The 22,021-nt window shown below is 40.0% G+C and overlaps 1 protein-coding gene across 1 annotated transcript in view; it reads right to left on the reverse strand.

The window, feature by feature from the left end:
* The window catches only part of adgra3 (adhesion G protein-coupled receptor A3), a 68,395-nt gene that overhangs the window by 25,957 nt on the left and 20,417 nt on the right, over positions 1–22,021 (reverse strand). Inside the window, exons 3-6 of the mRNA XM_079810709.1 lie at positions 10,777–10,848; positions 4,606–4,677; positions 670–741; positions 196–356 (exon numbers count right to left, since the gene is read on the reverse strand). Of these exons, the coding sequence (XP_079666835.1) occupies positions 196–356; positions 670–741; positions 4,606–4,677; positions 10,777–10,848 (377 nt within the window). The remainder of the gene's footprint in view (positions 1–195; positions 357–669; positions 742–4,605; positions 4,678–10,776; positions 10,849–22,021) is intronic.

Consider the following 22,021-nt stretch of genomic DNA (forward strand, 5'->3'; position numbering starts at 1 on the left):
AATTACTTGTTATTAATAAATTAATTTACATTTTAGTATATTTGTAAATGTATTTAAATGTAAATTGAAATAAAAAAGATATAACATAAATGTGTACGGGTTAGAAAACATCATTAGTTTCGTTATAAATACAACAGAAGTCAGTGTAAAATCACCAACATTACAGAAAACAAGTCTGTTAGAGTGTATTCTTACCACAGGTGAGGGTTACAGGCCTGAGCGAGGTTATTTGCTGACCCTGTAGGGAGCGAGGGAACGAGCAGCGAGTTTCCTTCACCCCTACCGCCTTCTCCTTGATCCAGACCACCAACCATTGCAGGTTACAGTCACACAGAAGATACGGGCTGTCAAACTCCCTAAAAATGTATACAGCATGTTCAGAAATTATTGTATCGGAGCCAAACATCTTTTGATAAGATCAGAAGAACATTATTTTCTATAGAGTGTGGGTCAACAGATGGTTTTCAATTTAGACTGGGTTCTGAGTGTAAACTTTGAAATGTCCAATATGTTTGAAGACTTGCCAAGTGTTATTAGACCTTATCTCAAATGTTTAAGATAATGAATATGAAGTTAGCAAACACAAGCACTAATAAAATGCAATCTGCATTTTTGTTTAGGTGTTGCACATTACAATTTTAATGATGCAAAGTACAACAAAACACTTACAGTATTTTCAGAGAGCCAAGGCTGTCGAAGATCCCTTGAGACAGTGAAGAAAACTTGTTCTCTGAAAGGTTACTACAACGAAAATGGGGCAGTATTGAGCAAAATATAGCATCCTAAAAGGAAATTTATGTTAAGATCACAAGTCATATTAGTTGTTTTATATCGTTTAAAATTCCCTTAAAAAGGTGCAGTAAGTGATTTCTGAGAGATATTTTAAAATCAACCCAAACAAACACACCCCTCCCTTCATTGCTCAGCACCCAAAATGCACAAACACGCATTGCAAGAGTGGATGTCTGTTTCTCATAGCTGAAGCTAAGCAAAATCATTTTTGCTTTGCAAAAAATAAAGAGAAGATGATGAACAAAAAACAAGGAAGAACATACAGTGCACAAGAGGAAACACAAGCAAGAGTTTGTTGTTATTTGCCAGCAGCGCACCAGCTCCAGACAAACAATGACACTCAAAACTGTTACTGTAGCTAACATTAAAACAATGATGCTCACATATGGAGCAGAAACAATGCAATCTCAGCGTCCATTTTCAGGCCTTCCCGCTTATGGCCAAAGTATACTTCACTTTTTACGCGTACACGAGGGTCAGAGTACAGTACGTGCAAAACCTCCAGATTTTTTAACTGCGGGTACTTTGTACGCTCAGGTTGCACATACATTTTTTTTGCAGTATTTACATGGGTTGTAACTCGTGCCGAGAGATTGCTCAAAACGGTGCATGCGCCAAACGCCTGTGTACACGTATGAGTCAAAAAAAGTATACTTTGCAAGGCTGTGCGTTCGAGTGTGCGCATAAGTACGAGTAAAAAACAAAAGTATGCTTTCGGCTTTAGGTCTCTCCAGCGCTGAAAAGCGTTTCTAATATTAACACAGGTCCTAAAGCTCTTGCCTGATCATAACCCTTCTTTTCCAGTGATATTCCTCTGACCTTTTCTCTTTTGAAATGTCTCTTAGCCGTCTCTCTTTCTAAGTCTTTCTTCAAATCTCCCTCTTGCTCGCTCTCTCTCCAATCCAAATTCAACAGCATTTCTCAGAATCGCTTACTGCACCTTTAAGTATCTTGAACGATGAATAAAATGGAACATTGTTATTACTATTATTATGAAATAGAATACTGCAACACAGTCTGTGAAGATTGTGCTAAATAATTTAAATATCTCATGAACAACACTTTCTGAACCACTGAGACAAATGTCATATCTGCTGTCTCGAATGAAAAAAGAAAAAAAACCTTAATGATTGTACCAGTCAAATTTATTCAAGTGGGATCCGTTAACATATTAAACTAAAAACCCTCATTACAAACGGTTTGTTTTCAATTTTTCCTGTATACCCTTGACAATCACATCTGTTTGGGATGAAATCTGTTCAGTGCTTCGACTGCTGTCTTAATTGAAACGACTGGATCGGTTATAATAATCTTCACCTTCACCTGGTGAAGACGATGCTCACTATTACACCTGCAGCTGTCGCTACACCCATGGGAAGTCAGCGTTAACACGCTCATCTAACAACATCTGTTACGAGTTTCAGAATTCTGTGAAGGGTAATTAGGCTAATGAATCTCAGCCAAACACCGATGACATTTGCGCTCATCATCACAATCTAATAAGAATATCTGCAGATAAACAGACAGACAAATGGATAAATACGTTAAATTCGCATTATGAGATGGATTATACACAGATGAGCCAATTTGAATAATTTGCTGTTGGTCCTCTGCGTGCCACCAAACAGCTCAGACCTGCCGAGGCATGGACTCTGCAAGACCCCTCAAGGTGTCTTGTAGTATCTGGCACCAAGATGTTAGCAACAGATCCTGTAAGTTGCGACCACCTTGGATTGGAATTTATGGTCCAGAACATCCTACAGATGCTCAATCAGTTTGAGATCTGGGGAACTGGGAGGCCAGGGCAACACCTTGAACTCTTCATCATGTTCCTCAAACCATTCCAAAACAATGGGTGCAGTGTGGCAGGGTGCATTATCCTGCTGAAAGAGGCCACTTCCAACAGGGAACACCAGTGTCTTGAAAGGGTGTACTTGGTGAAATTTACGTCCACATGAATGGTCGAACCCAGAGAATCCCAGCAAAGCATTTCCTAGAGCATCACACTCCATCCACTGGCTTGTCGTCGTCCCACAGTGCATCCTGGTGCCATCACTTCACCAGGTAAACGGCTCACACGTACACAGCCGCCCACATGATGTAAAGAAAAATGGCACTTATTGGACCACTGCTCCAAGGACCAGTTCCGACACTCGTGTGGTGTGTGCCCATTGTAGGCACTTTCGACGGTGGACAGGGGTCACCTTAGGTCATCACTCTGATTGGTCCGTGGCGAGGCAGCCCCTTACGCAGCAGAGTGTGATGCACTGTGTTGTAACATTCCTCTCCAAACCATCATTAAAATGTTGTGTGACTTATGCCACATTAGACCCTCTGTTTGTTCGGACCAGACGGGATGGCCTTCCTGCCCAACACCCTGTCGCCGGTTTGTGGTTTGTCCCTCCTCGGACCACTGTTGGTAAATTCTCACCACTGCTGAACGAGCAACCCACAAGAACTGCTGTTTCAGAGACGCTCTGACCCAGTCGCCTGGCCATAGCAGTTTGGCCAAAAAAAGGGCTTTCACACTGGGTAGTTCTAGGAACTAGCCACCAGGATGGTTCCCCGAAAACTAAAGGTTCCCCTAGGGCCGTTTTCCTGGTTGCATTTGCACCGCGAGTAGGAACTCTTAAGTGATCCAAGCCTGTGGTTGTGTGCTGTGTGGTTGAAACCCAACATCGCAAGCTGAGCAGAAATACATAATCATGCTTTGTTTGGTCCCATCAAAGTCGAGTTGGATTCTCTTTAGCGTAAAGGTTGAGAGGTCCATCTATCACCGTTTTCCATGTTTGTAGAGTGTATGTTCATGGCTTTGCGTGCGTTCAGCCAATCAGCGTAAACTTACGTCACTGGTAAGTTCCTATAGTGCTGGTTTAGACCCTACTCTGAAGTAGGAGCTAATTTAGTAGTTCTAGAACAAAAATCGTTCCTAGTTCCTGCTGTGCGAACAAAAACCAGGTACTTCCGCCAATAGTTCTAGGTAGGGATGCACCGATATGATTTTTGGGGGCCGATACCGATTTTAACAAACAATAATTGGCCGATGCCGATACCGATATTTGTCACTTGCCCTCTTATTAGAAATTCATTTAAAATAGTGTTTTTACTGGATTCTGTCTGCGTTGTCCGCATCGCGGAAATTAATCCTTATGAAAGTTTAGTCAAGAGTAATGAGCGATTCATTTTTTTGTTTGTTGGTCTTTTGTTGGTTGATAAACATTAAAACACAGACAGCAGCGCAGCAGGAATTTTACATATAATCTTGGATTATGCAGCAGACATTACACAGCTCAGTGCCTTCACGCAGTTCATTAATAAACCATCGGGATTGTTATATATCTGCCTTTCTCGTGCTATAGCCGATATGCGGATGGTTGGAAATTGATAAAAAAAATCGGCCGATACGTAACGGCGGCCGATCCATCGGTGCATCCCTAGTTCTAGGAACTATGAAAAGGTTCATACGATGCGAAAGCCCCTAATGTCACTCAGATCTTTATTCCTGCCCATTTCTCTTGCATCAAACACGTTGATTACGAGAACTACTCAGAACCTGACTCAGAACTTTGTTAGGGAAATGATCAACTTTCACCTGTGAGTGGTCAACATGTTTTGGCTCATCAGCGTATCATACATTAAAGGGGGTGAAATGCGTAGACAGATTCATTTTAAACTAAAAGCACGTGACTTTGTTGTTGTTGCTGTGAATGTGCCTTATAATACCATAAACAACCCATATTTCTATGAAATGTAATTAAAAACATGTGAAAATCGGGTATTTCAAAGAATTACAGTAACAAAAACATGACTTACAGTTTAACAAGGTTTGTGAGACCTTTGAACACGTCCACATGGAGGCAGCCGATCAGGTTTTTGGACAAGTCTCTGCAAGGTACAAAATATAAGAGAAAGTGTTGTGTGTTAACTCGTACAGGCCCTATTATATACCGCTTCTTACCGGTGTTTGTCAAACTGAAACATCAAATACATACAACCACAAACAATTTGCAACATCTTCCAGTATTTTTATACTCTGAATAAAGCCTTTACACCCATTTTAACTGTTGAGCTGTAGATGACACCATGACTGATCCCATCAGTTCCACTTGGGCTTGGTCAGTGTTATTTTAGTATTGAGTTGTATATAATTTTACAGTATTATTATTATGAACACAGTTTTTATATACTATACACCATTATTAATATTATTATATACTATTACAGTATGTAATACTTTGAATTAGCATGTATTTTTATGTTCAGTTTTCATTTAAACTTTAGTTAAATTTTTATAATTGTGCTTCTGTCATTTTATTATTTTTTCAATATTTCTCTTTATTTTGAATTTAATTTATTTAAATTTTAGTACGTTTAGTACGTTTTATTGCATTTAGTTTCAAAACTTTCATTTGATTTAATTTCAGATTAATTTTGAATAATGAAAACCATTTCTAATAGCTTTAGTGTCCAATAACACTGGTCTTGATGGAGTGAAAGAGCATCCATACAGCCTCATAACTGCTTATAATAAAGTAAAACATCCCTTCTAGAAACCTAAAATATACACTTCACCAAACACCAATTAGGAAATTATCTCATCCTGCCTATATTTAGACAATATTGACAGCCAAACTACCATTACATCCCAGACAAAACATAACCATTACTGTCAATCTAGGAGTCGTTCCAGTCTTTGTACACGACACAACATGTTTTGGCAAATGTTTCTAAACCCCATCTAATCGCTCACTTTAATGTCAAGCCACATTTTTCAGACATACAAGCATGAGACATAAAAAATATATATAGCACTTTGATTTATCACAAGCTTCCTTTGAACATGAAAAAGCACATCAATATATGATGGGGACGTGTGCATTTGAGAAGTTACACAGATAACATTGCAGAATGACAATAATAGAAAAACTAGGCATAAATCCACCAATCACATCTTTATGAAGCAAACGGCATAAATGGTTTGAAATTGCATTTAATATCAAGTGGTTTTATTGTTTAAAATTGGCATGATTATGTATGTGACTGTGAATCATTCAAAAGGGACTATCGTACCAGAGTGTTTAACAGCAGAAATATGAGGCTTGTGTTTTTGATAAAGCAAGAATGGTTATTATTTATTGTCTAAAATATGACGATGCGTAAAAGTTATCTAAAAGCATCCTTTTGAGATGGATGGAGGTCCTTTTAGTTACTTCTATTCCTTACTAGCGCAATTCCTGTGGGTGATGCTTATGGATGTTAGGGCTAGGCAGAATATTGAGTTTGTAAGACATATCGATATGCTCCGTTTGGCATAAAGCTGTGTTCGTGGTCATCCAGTTTAAAATGTTGGCAACAAACTAAGATTTTTCGGATTTTGCAATGCGGCATTCTCTGTTTTGACGATTCTTTGCAGCCTTTAGCCACTGGCTACAGTGCACAATCCTTCACTGGAAACTGAAAGTAACTCACTCCCACTAAAACTTTACTCTTTGCATTCTTGCACATGGAACAATACAAGTCAACACCATTATGATTAAAAGTTTGCTAAAAAGTATTCCCTACTAAAGCAATGTGGCATTTGACTCTGGGAAGTGTATCCATAGCAGACTGGTCGGAGTGGCTAGGACAGCAGCATGCCCAGTGCATTATGGGTGTTATTAACTTTTCCTACCCATTTGGCAAAAGGGAAGACAACCTGTTTTTTTTTTCTCTGTTTTCTCTAGTCAGGTAGCACCAATTACAACATGTTTTCACCTTTCTTTTGCATAGGCAACCAAGTTTTATTGAAATCCCCTTTTGCCAGTGGTAAAGTACCCCCTGCAACTACTGGGTTGATAGACTGGGTAAACCTGTACCTATTTCTATCCTGCTTCTGTTACAAATTTTCGGGGACCAATCACAAACCGGCGCGCTATTGGTAGGTTTAACACAAGGGCAGATAGAGAAGCGATAGATCGTTGGTCTGATTGGTTGAAGGACTATCCAATTGCGTACAGAGTCATTTGAACTATGCCTAGGAATTTCCCTTGCGTTTAATTTGAGTGGCTCAATAGCGTGATATGTGTGTGTTTGTATATAATAGAGCATTGAAAAAGAAAACCAAAGAGAATGTCATATAAGGGTCCACATAACAGAACATAAACCTGACAATACAATTGTAGGGCTATTGTTATATGTATAACAGTTGATTCTGATGATCGAATCTGACTGGACAAGCTAATATTTCACCAGTAAAAGCAGCTACTCTGCACATTCTAGACGGGATGTAAGTCAGTGCCGTTACATTGGTACGCCACAAGTTGGCGGCAAGGGACTGTCTTTGAGTGAGTCTTTAAGCCGTTCATTCAACTACACGTTCAAAAACGCTGATTCTATCAAAGAGAGATGTAATGAAACGGCTGTTGAAATCATTTTAACTTTGAGCACCCCTTTAGAAGACTCAACTGACCAGCAATGCGTTGATGCTAAGACAGAGATTTCGCATGCCTTGGACACAGCAAACATTTTTCACGAATGTGTCTCGGCCTGAAGGACAGACGTAGGTAATCGCATGTGCTCAGTCGATCTCTCTCACATTCACTGTTTGTTTGAGCCTGTTAAGTGCAAATCTACGGAGCATCTGTACAAATCACCATTGTGCACATTATGTTATATTTACTAACTTATTTAATATTTGGTAAACATGCACAAAGTGTTAAACAAGTGTTAAACGCGGTTGCTGCGGTTCTTGCGTTGCTCTGTGGTTGGCTCCTCAATAGCGCGGTATTGCGATATTGCGGTTATCGCGACAGCCCTAACTATGCCCGTTGATCACGCCTCTTGTGTAGTACAAAATACAGAGCAGATGTTTAATCTTGAAAGATTGAGCTTGGTCTGGTGATAGCCAGACAACTGGGTTGTAAGAGCTAATCAATAAAACTGATAATAATTGATATTTAAAGTAATCAACAATACATTTCATTATCAATTAGTCTGGGCTCTGCCAGCCATGTCACTATACAGAAGCGAAAAACGCATTCTATAGACAAAATGCATTATTTCCATCCATTCAAAATGAAGAAAAAAATGAAGTCATCAACAGACCAAACAATTAGATACTGAAACAAGAGCAGACAGATGAAGACTAATATGAACAATTATGTTTTGCATGTAACCTCTTATAATAAATAATATAAATAATGACAAGTAATATTAATATAAATTAATAGTATTAAATATTAAAGATTAATTCCTGATATCTGTATTTTGTTCATTTATGAATATACTTATTTTACCATTTAATAAAATGTGAATAATGTTAAATCATGATCACATAAAACCGTCTTTTAAGAGAATACTTTTAGATATTATCATCTCTCACACACCCATTTAGTTCTCATGCTAATAATTAATGAATGCATTTTCATATTAGCATCAGCCATTTCTTATTAAAGTTCAGGAGACTTTGACATTTTCTTCTCTGGTGTTGGCAAAGTAACTAGGGTTATACAACTGTGAAAATTCATCTTGTGCGCTCTCTCAAAAGTTAGTACGACAGCAATTCTTTTTCAGGGGAGCTGCATACTTCTCCATTTAGCTAGCCAAAGAGCAGTTTATATTGGCAAGGAGTGAGTCATATTACATGGCCACGGCATACACGCGAACCCTCACAGTGTGTGTCTAGAGAACATATATAGCCGAACACTCACCACATATACATACTTCACTCTGCACAAAACAAGGAACAAACTCTCCTTTCTTTCTCCAAGTCTCTTGCTCTCAGTTTGTGCTCTCTCTCTCTCTCTCTCACACACACACAGACACACACACACACACACAAACTACTGGCATGTTAAAGTAGATAGCATCAGTCATGCTGTGCAGAGTGCTGTCTGGACATCGTCCATCTGGAGTGAAGAACTGTAGAAAGATGAAGTCTTATTTCCGTGGTTGCACACACCCAACAGTGAAGCTGTATTTACTTGAATCAGAGCATTTCCGCAAGAGAGGTGTCAACCAGTGTTATTTTAGTATAACAGATAGTTTTTATTAATAAACTGAAATTGTTTTTATTTTTATATTTTGTTTTAATTTCAATTTTAGTTCCAAGTTAAGTAATTTTGCTGTGTTTTTGTTCTTTTTATATGATTTTAGTTTTTAAATATGCCTATACGTTTTTTATTCCATTTTATTTCAGTTTTAGTTCGTTATTTTTGTTGCATCAAGTTAAACAAAATGAAAATGAGAAATGTTACCTTGGCAACTAGCTGAAATAAATAACACACACACACACACACACACACACACACACACACACACACACACACACACACACACACACACACACACACACACACACACACACACACACACACACACACACACACACACACACACACACACACACACACACACACACACACACACACACACACACACACACACACACACACACACACACACACACACACACACACACACACACACACACACACACACACACACACACACACACACACACACACACACACACACACACACACACACACACACACACACACACACACACACACACACGAAGTGGCATGAGCGTGTATAGATGAGAGAATTTTCACTTTTGGGTGAACTATCCCTTTAACTGAAATAATATACTGTATGACTTTTTTTCTTCAGATAAACACAAACAAAAATTTTTAAGAAAATAATCAATCTGTGAGAAGACATTGATTCATCCACGGGGGTCTTAAGGATTACCAACACGTTCGCTGTGTGTGGTTTTTCAGGCATCAACAGAGCCTGCAGCCATTCAAAAGAGATTATTTTCCTAAAAATCTTTCTTTGTGTTTGTCTGAAGAAAGTCATAAACATCAGGGTTGGCATGAGGGTAAGTAAACAATGAGAAAATTGTCCTTTTTTGTTGAACTATCCGTTTAAAAGGTGCAGTGTGTAATTTTGACAGCTAGTGGTTGAAATGGGTACTGCAGTCTAAATTCAAAATATTGAAGAGCGTTGTTGCCCCCGCCCTGTCCCCTCCTCCTCAGACTCGACGCTCTCGCAGGTTACCAGATTGAGAAAACACAACAGGAACAAGTGCAAGGCGACGAGCCTTATACATTTATAATATAAGTAGTTGAGTTGATTTATCCACATTTTAATATGCCACATTTATCCACATTAGTCGGGCTACCAAAATGTGTCACCGGCCTGCCCGACGGGCTCTCTTAAACAGTGAAATAACATTCCTTTCTTGATGTGCGTTTTTCACTCTCTTGACTTGATTTTTGAAGGAAAAATACAGTCGCAGAAGATTTGAACATGCTGATTTGTCTGCAGTGAAGTTTTTCAGATGCTTGTGCTTGTGTGTGATGCAGTTCGCTGTTATCTCCACCAATCGGCCAGGCCAAGTAATAAAAAAATAACATTCCAATTAATTGCGGGTGCATGAGAGATAAATCATTGTATTTGTTTGATGTATACATTTAGCGAGCCCTGTGGGCAAATCATTCCGGTTGCCATTTTTCCACACGTTTTCAAAACAATTCCCACATGTACTGATGGGGGAGCCGAAGCTCATTATAATTTGCAAAACTGTTATCCAATCATAGCAGTGGCCGTTTACTTTCAAGTCTTCAGTGCAGCCCGCTCATAAAAACGGAGCGTTCCAGGAGCTAGGCTCAAAACCAGGGTAGAAAATAGCCTATTACTTATTCATTATGATGTTTTTGAATGTAAATAACCACGCAAACGTCACAAGTTGACCTCAGACTTTGTGCTAGTCAATTTACTGGTATTTGCACCATTATTTACCACCCAAAAAAAGCATGTCTTAAACCAGATGCAAATTTGCGCTGCTCTTAGTAGACTGTGTTGGTCATTATGGAAATAATCAGGCTGCGTCTGTGTTCTTTAGTTTGCCATTTTTCGTAAATCTGGCCTCCGGTGTCCACAACACATTTTACACACAAGAAAGATAGTATAATACAATAATAAAACGATAATACTTACAGTCTTTTGAGGGCAAAAAGTCCATAAAAAGCTCCTGGTTCAATATGTGTGATTATGTTGTTCTTTATGTCCCTGCGAAGAAAAACAGTTTTAGGCGGTGAACATTATCAAACACATCAAAAAAAGGCCTTTGGTTAATTTCAAACATGAGCTAAACTGAGCCAACCCAACCCTATAATAACAGGTTATTCAAAACTCAGAAAACATGCCAGTGGGTATAACACTTAAACCTTTTGATGCTTGACGTGCGGGAGCTATCAGCCATAAGCCAACGCACACCCCTTAATAAATCACTCTCATTTAGCAGTGTAACGTAACATGCGAATTGGAACGTCTTCAAACACAGTAATTCAATCTGCAAAATGAATCTATTTAGGTAATTCAATAAAATCCTGATGTACTGCACTATATTATACATCAATTATACTGCCATATGTCTAAACTGTAAACCAGCAGCCATATCACCCTGTGGCCCAAGACTGGTTGCCCACTGAAGATAAGCAGGGTTGACCCTGGTCAGTACCTGGATGGGAGACCTCTTGGGAAAACTAGGTTGCTGCCGGAAGAGGTGTTAGTGAGACCAGCAGGTCTGTGCTCACCCTGTGGACTGTGTGGGTCTTGATGTGTACACTATAGGGGTGTGACGAGATTTCGTGTCACGAGATCTCGCAAAACTGTGATGAGATTTCTCGTCGAGGTGAAAAGCTGTCTTGTGTCATATTGTCTTGACCTGGTCATGACGGAGTGCGAGGGTGAAGATAGTAAAGAATACGACAATGCTACGTTTACATTCCGCCTCCACTCGAGTTTTGCTTTTCTAGAGAAATAAAAACTATTTCATTCAGGTGGATAACAGTCGCTTAAATTCCATCAGCTCATCCAACACGAGCTGTTTGAGTCGCACATTGGGGGGCAGCACTGATCACGTGACGAGAAGACATTGAGCGTGTGTTATGAGTGTGTGTTAAGGCCAATTTATACTCTTGCGTCAAGTGTCATTGTAGGCTGTGTGATGCACGCGTACCCTACAACGTACCCTACAACGTACCCTGACGCGCACCTCTCCAAAAATGTCAATACTACACGGACCGCAAGCGCTGTGATTGGTCTGCCAGAACCCCTACCTCAGGTCAATAAATTAAAACAAAATCTGCGATAGGAGTGTGTGTGTGTCCAGAAATGGGATGATAGTTTAATCCTTACATCTGCTATATAACACAATGTTTTGTAGTGCAGAGATTCTTTATGTTAGTGAATAAAAACATAGATCCGCTGTGTATAGTTTATTTATTTTCTCATTAAAACCAAAGATGTTAATCAGTGACTGTATCAAGAACACATTAGGGTGCATTTCGTTTTGTGATTTCAACGGAATTAATAGTCTCCGCAACAGCAATCGATTGAAGCGCTCGTCTGCACGAGCCACCGATACTGAAAACAGTGCCACGAGCACTCTGCATGATTTCAAAAACGCATTCCAGCGCCAGATCGCCTCTTATGTAATTCTACTAATCAACTAAAGATGCTTAATTTGTATTACATACAACAACTGAAGCTGCAAGAAAAGCCGCTATCTGACGCCGTGACGGCTGCTGATACTCTGACAATGAATGTAAACAAGCCGCTGCTTCTTCGGCTTTTGCCTTGATACTGTGGGTTACCATCAACATGCCCATGGACACTGCCAACTAGCGGTCTGCATGTGGAATTGCATATTGACGCGGACAACAACGCAGAAGTATAAATGAAAACCAACGTGTAACTTGCGCCGTAGAGTATACAGCATAGGTCCGACACAGAAGTATAAATCAACCTTTACGTGTTAGTGAAGCACTCGCATTGAGTGTGTGTTACATGTTAGTGGACTTGACAGTGGCGCAAGATTCGCTGCGCAGCAGAAGCGTCTGATGTATATTTTAAAATGCGCGTTCAGCACCACCAGCAGCACACTGGGAGTAAACGGGAGCATGCATTAAAACGTGATTCCAATAAGTTACTGCTGTTTGAAAGCAGCTCACTTACCCCTTTTCCACCAAGGCAGTACTGGTGCTAGTTCGGAGCCTAGTTTCAAATCGGTTCTTTGTGTTTCCACACCCAAAGCACCAGCTCTGAGCCAGGAAAAGTGGTTCTTAAGTAGCACCAAAACATTGCTGGGCTAGAAGTAAGAACCGATTACGTCAGGCGCTGGGGGCGGGGTCAATAAGACGAATACAAACTTGAGATCCGCCATTTTTTAAATAGCAGCTAATGGAGCCGTTTTCAGTATCGTTGGCTCATGCACAGATGACATGCATCTCAATCGATTGCTGTTGCGGAGACTATTCGTTCCGTTGAAATCACAAAACGAAATGCACCCTAATGTGTCCCTGTTCTTGATATACAATCACTGATTAACATTTTTGGTTTTAATGAGAAAATAAATAAACGATACACAGCGGATCTATGTATTTATTCACTGACATAAAAATCTCTGCACTACAAAATATTGTGTTATAGCAGATGTAAGGATGAAACTATCATCCCATTTCTGGACACACAAACACACACACACACACACCTATTGCAGATTTATTTATTTATTGACCTGAGGGAAGGGTTCTGGCAGACCAATCACAGCGCTTGCGGTCCACGTAGAATTGACGCATTGTTACATTTTTGGAGAGGTGCGCGTCAGGGTACGGCGTAGGGTACGCGCGCATCACACAGCCTACAGCGTAGCTAAGGCGTAGGTCCGACGCAGAAGTATAAATTGGCCTTTATGCTTTTGATTCACTCATGCTTTTTTTCTTTTTTATATCATACGTTGATCGGTCTGCGCAGCGCTGATGCATCTCGAACAAGCCTGGTGTGTTTGTTTCCCGCTGCCTCGCTAGTTGCTGAGAAAGATTAGACGTATACAGTGACGTAAGACCTGGCTCTGTTGTGGCTCTCAGCATGTGGAAAAGCAAACGGTTCTTAGAAGGCTCCTCAGTCGAACCAACTATGAACTGGGACTGGCACTGGCTCTGAACTAGCAACCCGGTTCATTCTGGTGGAAAAGGGGTACCTGAGGCACGTGAATATCTCCCAATATAAAAACTCTCTCGTTGTAACCATCTATTAGCTCTGTATCATGCTTGAAGAAAAATGTGGTCTCTATTTTCACTTTGAATATTGAACTTTGATAATGGTATTATGGTTATTGTTTGCACTTAATATCTATAATCAATTTTTTGAAAGGAGTTCCGTTAGGAGGTCAAAAAAAGCTCATGTGCAGTTCTAAGGTCTGAAGAGACAATCATACATATAAGAAGTCAGTCAGTTGAGATTTTGGCAAAAAATGTACAGTGCTTGTTGTCTTTTACTGCATATGATAATTCATACTCAGGAAGTAGAACTGAAATGACATCCATTACAAGATGATGAGTTAAAACATTTCAAATGCACCTGTATTTCATGATTGATGATTTCTTAAAAATACTACATAAAAATCTTGTCTCGTCTCGTGAACCCAATCTCGTGTCTTGTCTCGTCCCGTGAAATAAGTGTCTCGTCACACCCCTAGTGCACTATATTGTCAAAAAGCACCATTCCTTCAGATGAGACATTAAACCGAGGTCCTGACTCTCTGTGGTCATTAAATATCTCAGGATGTCCTTCGAAAAAAAAGAAGAAAAAAAAAAGTGCAGGGGTGTAACCCTGGCATCCTGGCAAATTTGCCCATTGGCCTCTGTCCATCATGGCCACCTAATCATCCCCATATACGATTGGCTTCACCATTCTGTCTCCACTCCACCAATAAGCTGGTGTGTGGTGGGCGTTCTGGCACAATATGGCTGCCATTGCATCATCCAGGTGGATGCTGCACATTGGTGGTGTTTGAGGAGATTCCCCCCTTCCATGTAAAGTGGTTTGAGTGCACAGAAAAATGACTTAAATGAGTAAGCGTGCAACAATTCCAGAATCCGACAGAACAGAAAGGGAGGATAAGTTCAAAGGCTACCGTCACTGATACCCAAAGCCCACACCTGCGTCAGTCAGCTAGCCCTGTTCAAAACATCATCACAGAGTTCCTGCATCAAAGGCGGAGTAACCATGCGAGCCTCTTTGATGTCGTGCCATTTGTGGTTTGAGAGTGGAATAGAGGAGCACACAACACACACAATATGGCAAGAGAGAGAAGGTAGACTAAGGTCATATCAATGATTATAGGATTTCTGGAAGAATAACATTTAAAATGCATCACGATTTTCACGAAAATATTAAGCAGGACAATTGTTCTGAACATTGATAATAGGGGTGGGGGGAAATCAAATCACATATGAATCACGGTTCTATCTTCTACCGGTTCGAATCGAATCACAAATTTCAAAAATCGATCTTCTAAATGTTTGTTAATGACAGGATGTTGTTGGAACAAAGAAGAAGGCAGTCAACTGTGAGAGAAGTGCAGCACCCGGACAGTTTACAGAGCGCACAGGCTTGCAACGGGAGAAGCAGAATGAAGCTTTCTTGACAACAAGAGTTTCTAAATCAATATTGTAATGAATAGAAAATGGCCTTAAATAATATATAGGCAGTGGCACACATCAAGCTTTTCTTGGGATCTTGCCACCTCTTATGTGTACAGGTACTTTTTACATGCGAGACGATGCCTGATGGTAAAAGGCTGAATCACTAAATATTGAAAACTCTAAATGATTGGCCACTGATCAGATGATGTCACTAGCCATTCAATCAACATTAACCCTTGCCAGGTATCGCATTTCTCACGAGATTACAGCTGTAGTTGTGTTTACAGCTGTACAGATGCAGCTGTGTTTGCCCACTATAGGCTACAGATTACGATATTATAATCAATACGCTGATTTTTTTTCTAACCTAATTGTGTCCCCGACTATAGAAAGTGAATGTGCTTCTGTCAGTACGACTGTGGCACTTGTGACTCAACTGGAAACAGAGCTGCTCCGGATCGATTGGTTCCTGAAGTGTGTGTGTGTGTGTGTGTGTGTGTGTATGTGTGTGTGTGTGTGTGTGTGTGTGTGTGTGTCGTCGGATGCGGTGCCACTGTCTCTGGAGGAGCTCCTCAAATTGTCCCACGGACATTTTAACTCAGTGCGGAACCAGCCATGATAAAGTTTTAGCTCCTGTACAAGATTAGCACACTCCCCTTCAGACTCTCTGTTCTTTAAGACTGGGTGCACCAAAAACTCTGCTTTTAAAGAAAATGAAAAGCTTGTCTCCACTGAATGATGAAGTGTCCGTGTTTTCTCAGCTGTCGCCGCAAATGTTTTGGATTGTTGGAGCTCTGAAACGTCGCAAACTCGCGTCGCGGCTGATGTGAATGGTTTTGACGCGAACTATTCGCACACGAAATATTCGCTTTTCCGTTACGCGTCCGGTGTGAAAGGGCCTATACTATGTTCACTTTTAGGGTGTACTCACACTAGGCACGGTTGCCTTGTACCGTGCCCAAGCACGATTGTCCCCCCTCCCCCCTCCCCCATTGGCCTGCACTCACATTGCACTTAATGTACCGGGCCGGAGCACGCTTACGTCATTCACGATGCAACTTTTTGTTTTGAAGAAGACAGGAAGAAAAGCGCTTTTGCTAATAGACTGCCTAAAAGAATTATCATTTATGATTTTCACTTGATTGCACTGTATGCATCAGAAGATTATTACGGAGGCAGCTGACTTTGATGGAGAAATTTGCAGCTTTAAGGCCCTTTCACACCGGACGCGTAACGAAAAAGCGAAGCGTAAAAGCGAATATTTCGTGTGCGAATAGTTCGCGTCAAAACCATTCACATCAACCGCGACGCGAGTTTGCTACGTTTCAGAGCTCCAACATTCCAAAACATTCGCGGCGACAGCTGAGAAAACACGGACACTTCATCATTCAGTGGAGACAGGCTTTTCATTTTCCTTAAAAGACCGAAAAGAAGGTTTTGGGTGCACCCAGTCTTAAAGAACAGAGAGTCTGAATTGGAGTATATGCTAATCTTGTACAGGAGCTAAAACTTTATCATGGCCGGTTACGCACTTACTTTCAAATGTCCGTGGGACAATTTGAGGAGCTCCCCCAGAGACAGTAGCACCACATCGGACGAGACAAACACACACCTCAGGAACCAATCGATCCGGAGCAGCTGCGTTTCCAGCTATGTTTCCAGTTGAGTCACAATGTAAACATTTAAGTTAAGGGCCATAGTCGCACTTAAAAAAAAAATCAACGTATTGATTATAATATCGTAATCTGTAGCCTATAGTGGGCAAACACAGCTGCATCTGTACAGCTGTAAACACAACTACAGCTGTAATCTCGTGAGAAATGCGATACCTGGCAAAGGTTAATGTTGATTGAATGGCTAATGACATCAACTGGACATTTCGTCACCTTTGTTTCCTTGTATGTGATTGGTTTAAGCCTTTTCTATCGCTGCGAGTGTTAAAAAAAAATCGACATCGAAACGAAAAAAATAAACGTCGTTTTTTCGCCGCAGCACATTCGCGTTCAGTGTGGAAGCTCTCATTACACAAACAGCTGTTGCAAAAATAAAACCATCGCGCAATTTATTCGCGCGTCAAAATCGCGTCCAGTGTGAAAGGACCTTTACTCGCAAACTACAATTCATGTTCATCAATAAGGTGAGAACCAGAACCGCTATAAACCTAAATATACTTGATTTAATCGAAAAGTGTATCCAAGTAGTAATAGTTTGCTGTCGTAATGATGACAGTAGCGCAAAGCTTTTCCGTGCTCCAGCGCGGTTAGTGATCACACTACATGCGTACTGCGCCCGAGCCCAACCAAACCGTGCTCTGGCCCACTCTTCCAGGGCCAGCAAAACGAACCGTGCCCGGGCACGGTACGGAGCACTCACACTAGTCAACCGAAGATCGCCTAGTGTGATCGGCTAATGTGAGTACACCCTTAATGTTATCGTTAACGGTCTGATAAGAAGATTTAGCCATTATCTTAAAGCCAATAAATAAATGTATTATTTACTTAGAATTTTTTTAGGCTACTGTACTGTATAAAAATTTGGATTTTGATTTATTGGCCAAAATATCGGCTTTCAAATATAAAAAAAATGTGTTCATCGATATCAGACAAAATGTTCATATCAGTGCACCCCTAACACTAACTAAAGTTGAAAATATGAAAGTATAATAAATGCATTAATGCAATACAAATCACTTTGGATAAAAGCGTCTGCTGAATGCATAAATGTATTTACATTAGGGCTGCAACGACGCGTCGACGTCGTCGATGACGTCGACTACGAAAATACGTCGACGTGCGTGAAATGCGTCGACGCGTCGGCGGCACATTATTTACGTTCTAGAATGGAACAGAAGATCTAGAATAATGGCGGCTTCTGCTCCCGGGCATAGTGAAAATGATAATTTATCATATAAAGCCAGACCGCGACATTCAAAAGTGGGAGTACTTTAAACAGAAGCCGAATAAAACTGTCCTTTGTTCGCTCTGTATAACGCCGGTTTCACACTGCACGCGGTGGCAGAGCCGAAGCTGTGCGCGTGGAGAGCGGGAGCTTTCCCACTGCAGTCAGTGTTGCCAAGTCCGCTTTTTTCCGCGGAATTGGGCTACTTCTACACTGTTGCCGCGGGCTGTGTCTCATGTCCGCGGGTTGAAGCAAAAAACACACATATTTAACCCCCCGAACGCGATGTTTACCAGAGAACCTCCCCGAAACGCGATTGGGCTTGTTTTGGGCTAGTTTTGAGTAACGAATGGGTGGGTTTTGTTGTGTAAACCTGGCAACCCTGCTGCCAGTGTTCTCTCGCGCAGCTGAACCGTGGCGCGTGTATTGCAACAGACGGTCACATTTTCCTGGGTTCTTCTCCGACCCCAGTACGTCTCGTGCTTTTATTTATTATGGGCTGCATATATCTCCTGTTAATGCGACCTGGTTCCGCTCTGTCCCAAACACATATGCATAATAACTTGCTGTATATAGGTAGTTTACATGATTAAAGTAACATTAAAGTTAAGATATGCCTCTAGCTTTAATCATTTAAATGTGTCTTTGAAGTTTGGGCAAAAACTTCTGGCAGCTTTAGTCGTTGTTTGTGCACATGTATCTTCAAAATAGACGACTAGTTAAACATTAACACTATGCTGAAAGCTCCTGTATGTGAACCTTTTGCAGATAAATACAAGTGCATTTTCGTTTACTATTGACACAAATCAATAAGTAAATCATACTCAACTACTATAGTAAACAACTTTTCCTAATTAGGCCTACTCTGTATACATTTTATGATGAATAGTATCATTATATATTATGTTTAAAAAGCTTCTTGTGTTCTTATATTTCATTATAAAATGGCATACTATGTACACTACCCTTCCTGAAATACAATTAATATTGTCATCATTCATTGATTTTATGTTAAAATAATATACAAATTCACTACCCTCTTTGAAATACAATAATCAGTAAAAAAAGAATAATAAGATTAATCTGGAAAAATAATCGTTAGATTAGTCGACTAATCGAAAAAATAATCGTTAGATTAGTCGACAGAAAAAATAATCGTTAGTTGCAGCTCTAATTTACATTTTCTATTTAGAACAACATTCTTTAACAATACTGACTACTAAACGAAAACATTTAAAGAAATAGCTCACCAAATAAATTTCCATTCCCAAAGGATTAGTTCACTTCAAAATGAAAATTTCCTGTTATTTTATTCACCCCCATCTCATCCAAGATGTTCATGTATTTCTTTCTTCAATCGAAAAGAAATTAAGTTTTTTAAGGAAAACATTCCAGGATTTTTCTCCCCATCATAGACTTCCATGGCAACTAAAGTGTTGAAGGTCCACATCAATGTAGTTTCAAAGCGCTTTGAAGGGCTTCAGTGACTAGGAATAGGGTCTTATCTAGCGAAACGATTAATAAGTTTGAATGATTGAAGCAACTGCCATGTGATTGGTTGATTAGATAATTGCATTAATGAGAAATTCAACAGGTGTTCCTAATAATTCTTTAGGTGAGTGTAAACACATTAACCTGCGCTCTGTTTGCTTTTCGAAGTGCAAGTGTAATGTGTGACAGGAAAGTGTCCTTACTGTGCTTTTAAGCCCTGATATCATTCTAAACCCATAAGCTGTTATTATTTGATCAATCTTCACAAGAAAGAAAGTCAAACAGGTTTGGAAAAACACTGAGGGTGAGTAAATGACAACAGAATCTCTAAGATAAGCCACTCTTGATTTAAGAAATATTTCTAAAACCGATACTGAGAAAGGTTAATGTCAAGCAAATGTGGATAGCACATGGAAAAGCGTTTTCTTTCTGTGAGAAAACCCTTATACAGAGAAGAGCTTTAGGTCACAGTGGGCAGTTCTCTGGAGTGGAAAGGCAAACACGCGTCCCAGTAGCACTGCTCATAACCTTTGCACAAGGGTAGGGGGGAGAGAGAGGGAAAAAGGGGGAACATGGAAAGCTCAAACTCAATGCTTTTCAGCAGTTACTTTAAAATGACTAAAAAAAAACATTTTACATTTTCAAAATTTATGTGTAGTCAAATTTCAACATGAATATGCTGGCACATCGCCATTGCCTGAAACAATATTTTGGTATTAAAGAAATAAATCAAGCAAGCATCATAAAATTTGTTCATGCGAGTCTTCCGAAGTCATATGAAAGCTCTGCGTGATGAACACACCGAAATTTGTGTTATTCACTAACAATCTCCAGGGAGCTGACCGTTCTCCAAAACATTTTTAATTCGGTCATAATTTACTTATCCTCATGTTCCAAACCCATAAGACTTTCATTCCTCTTCAAACACAAATTAAGATATTTTTAAATGAAACCTGAGAAGTTTCTGTCCCTCGATTGAAAGTCCATGCAACGAGGTTTAAACGTGATGCACACACATTTAAGCTTCCCTGATTACCATATTTGATGTGGGTTGATCATAAAAAGTCAAATGATAAATAAAATTAAACCCTGATTCGTCTGTTCATCATATAAAAGCACTTGTGACTTCACAATACTTGGATTCAACCGACTCGTTTTACGGCTCCTTTATGAACGTTGATGCATCAAAGTTTTGGGTGAATTTACTTTCAATGGATGGACATAAACATCTCCGGTTTCATTAAAAATATATGAATTTGTGGTTTGAAGATGAACAAAAGTCTTATGGGTTTGGAAACATGAGGATAAGTAAATTATGAAATTTCCAGGTGAATTAAGCACTGGGACTTTTTGTAGATTATGGAGACAATACCGGTATCATTTTCAAAAACGTTCCCTTTGAATCCTGTTTTTAAAAGTTGCCATTGTTGTGTAAATGAAAGGCCATCAGTCCAATTCACAAACAAATCATTCAGGTTTGGTGATCTGAATTAACCGATTCACTGAAAAGATCTGATTCATTCACAAATTGAGCATCGCTACTTCTGCAAGAGTTTTAGTGAATAACTAAGTTTAGTTTTCATACACAACGTTTCTATATGACTTTGAAAGACTTAGAATATAGTACATGAGATGTATGGAGCACTTGTATGCTATTTTATGATGCTGGAGCTTGATAGCCCCATTCACTTCCAGTAGTTTGAAACAACATGAAGGGGTTTTCATATTTAGGTGAACTATACCTTTAACTGCAAAGGCGACAATGAGGTGGGGAAAAAAAAAAATCAGTCTTTCACCAATTCAGTCTTAAAAAGTGCACACACACACACTCCAACAAACCGACACAGAGACAAAGAGTCACAGTGCAGAGAATAATGCGTGAATCAGACTGCTGACATCTCTGGCTTTAGCTCGATTTATTAGAATGACAAAAGCAGCGCTCTGCTCTGGGCAGAAGGGATTGGAGCGAGAGAGAAGCGTGAGCCAGAGAGGGCACACAGGGAGCAGCATTGGAAGGTAACTGTGCCAAAAAGCCCAGGCGCAGAAACCCGCCGTGCCGTCAAGAGAGTCGAAGATAAATTCCTCAGGCTTTCAAAGCACGCAAAGATCAAAGATGTTTACACTTCCAACGTGTTATAAAGGTGGGGGTTTAGCTGTTCATACCCTGAACTGTATCATTTTCTCAACATAAAAAGAGTGAAGAATTCCCTCACATTATAAACAGAATGGTGCACCGATTCAGTCATTAATCAAGATGAAGCTTTGTAACTGGCTGAAATGGTCCAGTTGGAAGCCCTCAATTCCTTACACATTTCTCAAGACGACAAGGTTTACTGGCTGCTTGAACGCAAGGTTCCACCACA

Source organism: Gobio gobio, assembly GCF_949357685.1.
Source record: "Gobio gobio genome assembly, chromosome: 2".
Taxonomy (NCBI): Eukaryota; Metazoa; Chordata; class Actinopteri; order Cypriniformes; family Gobionidae; genus Gobio; species Gobio gobio.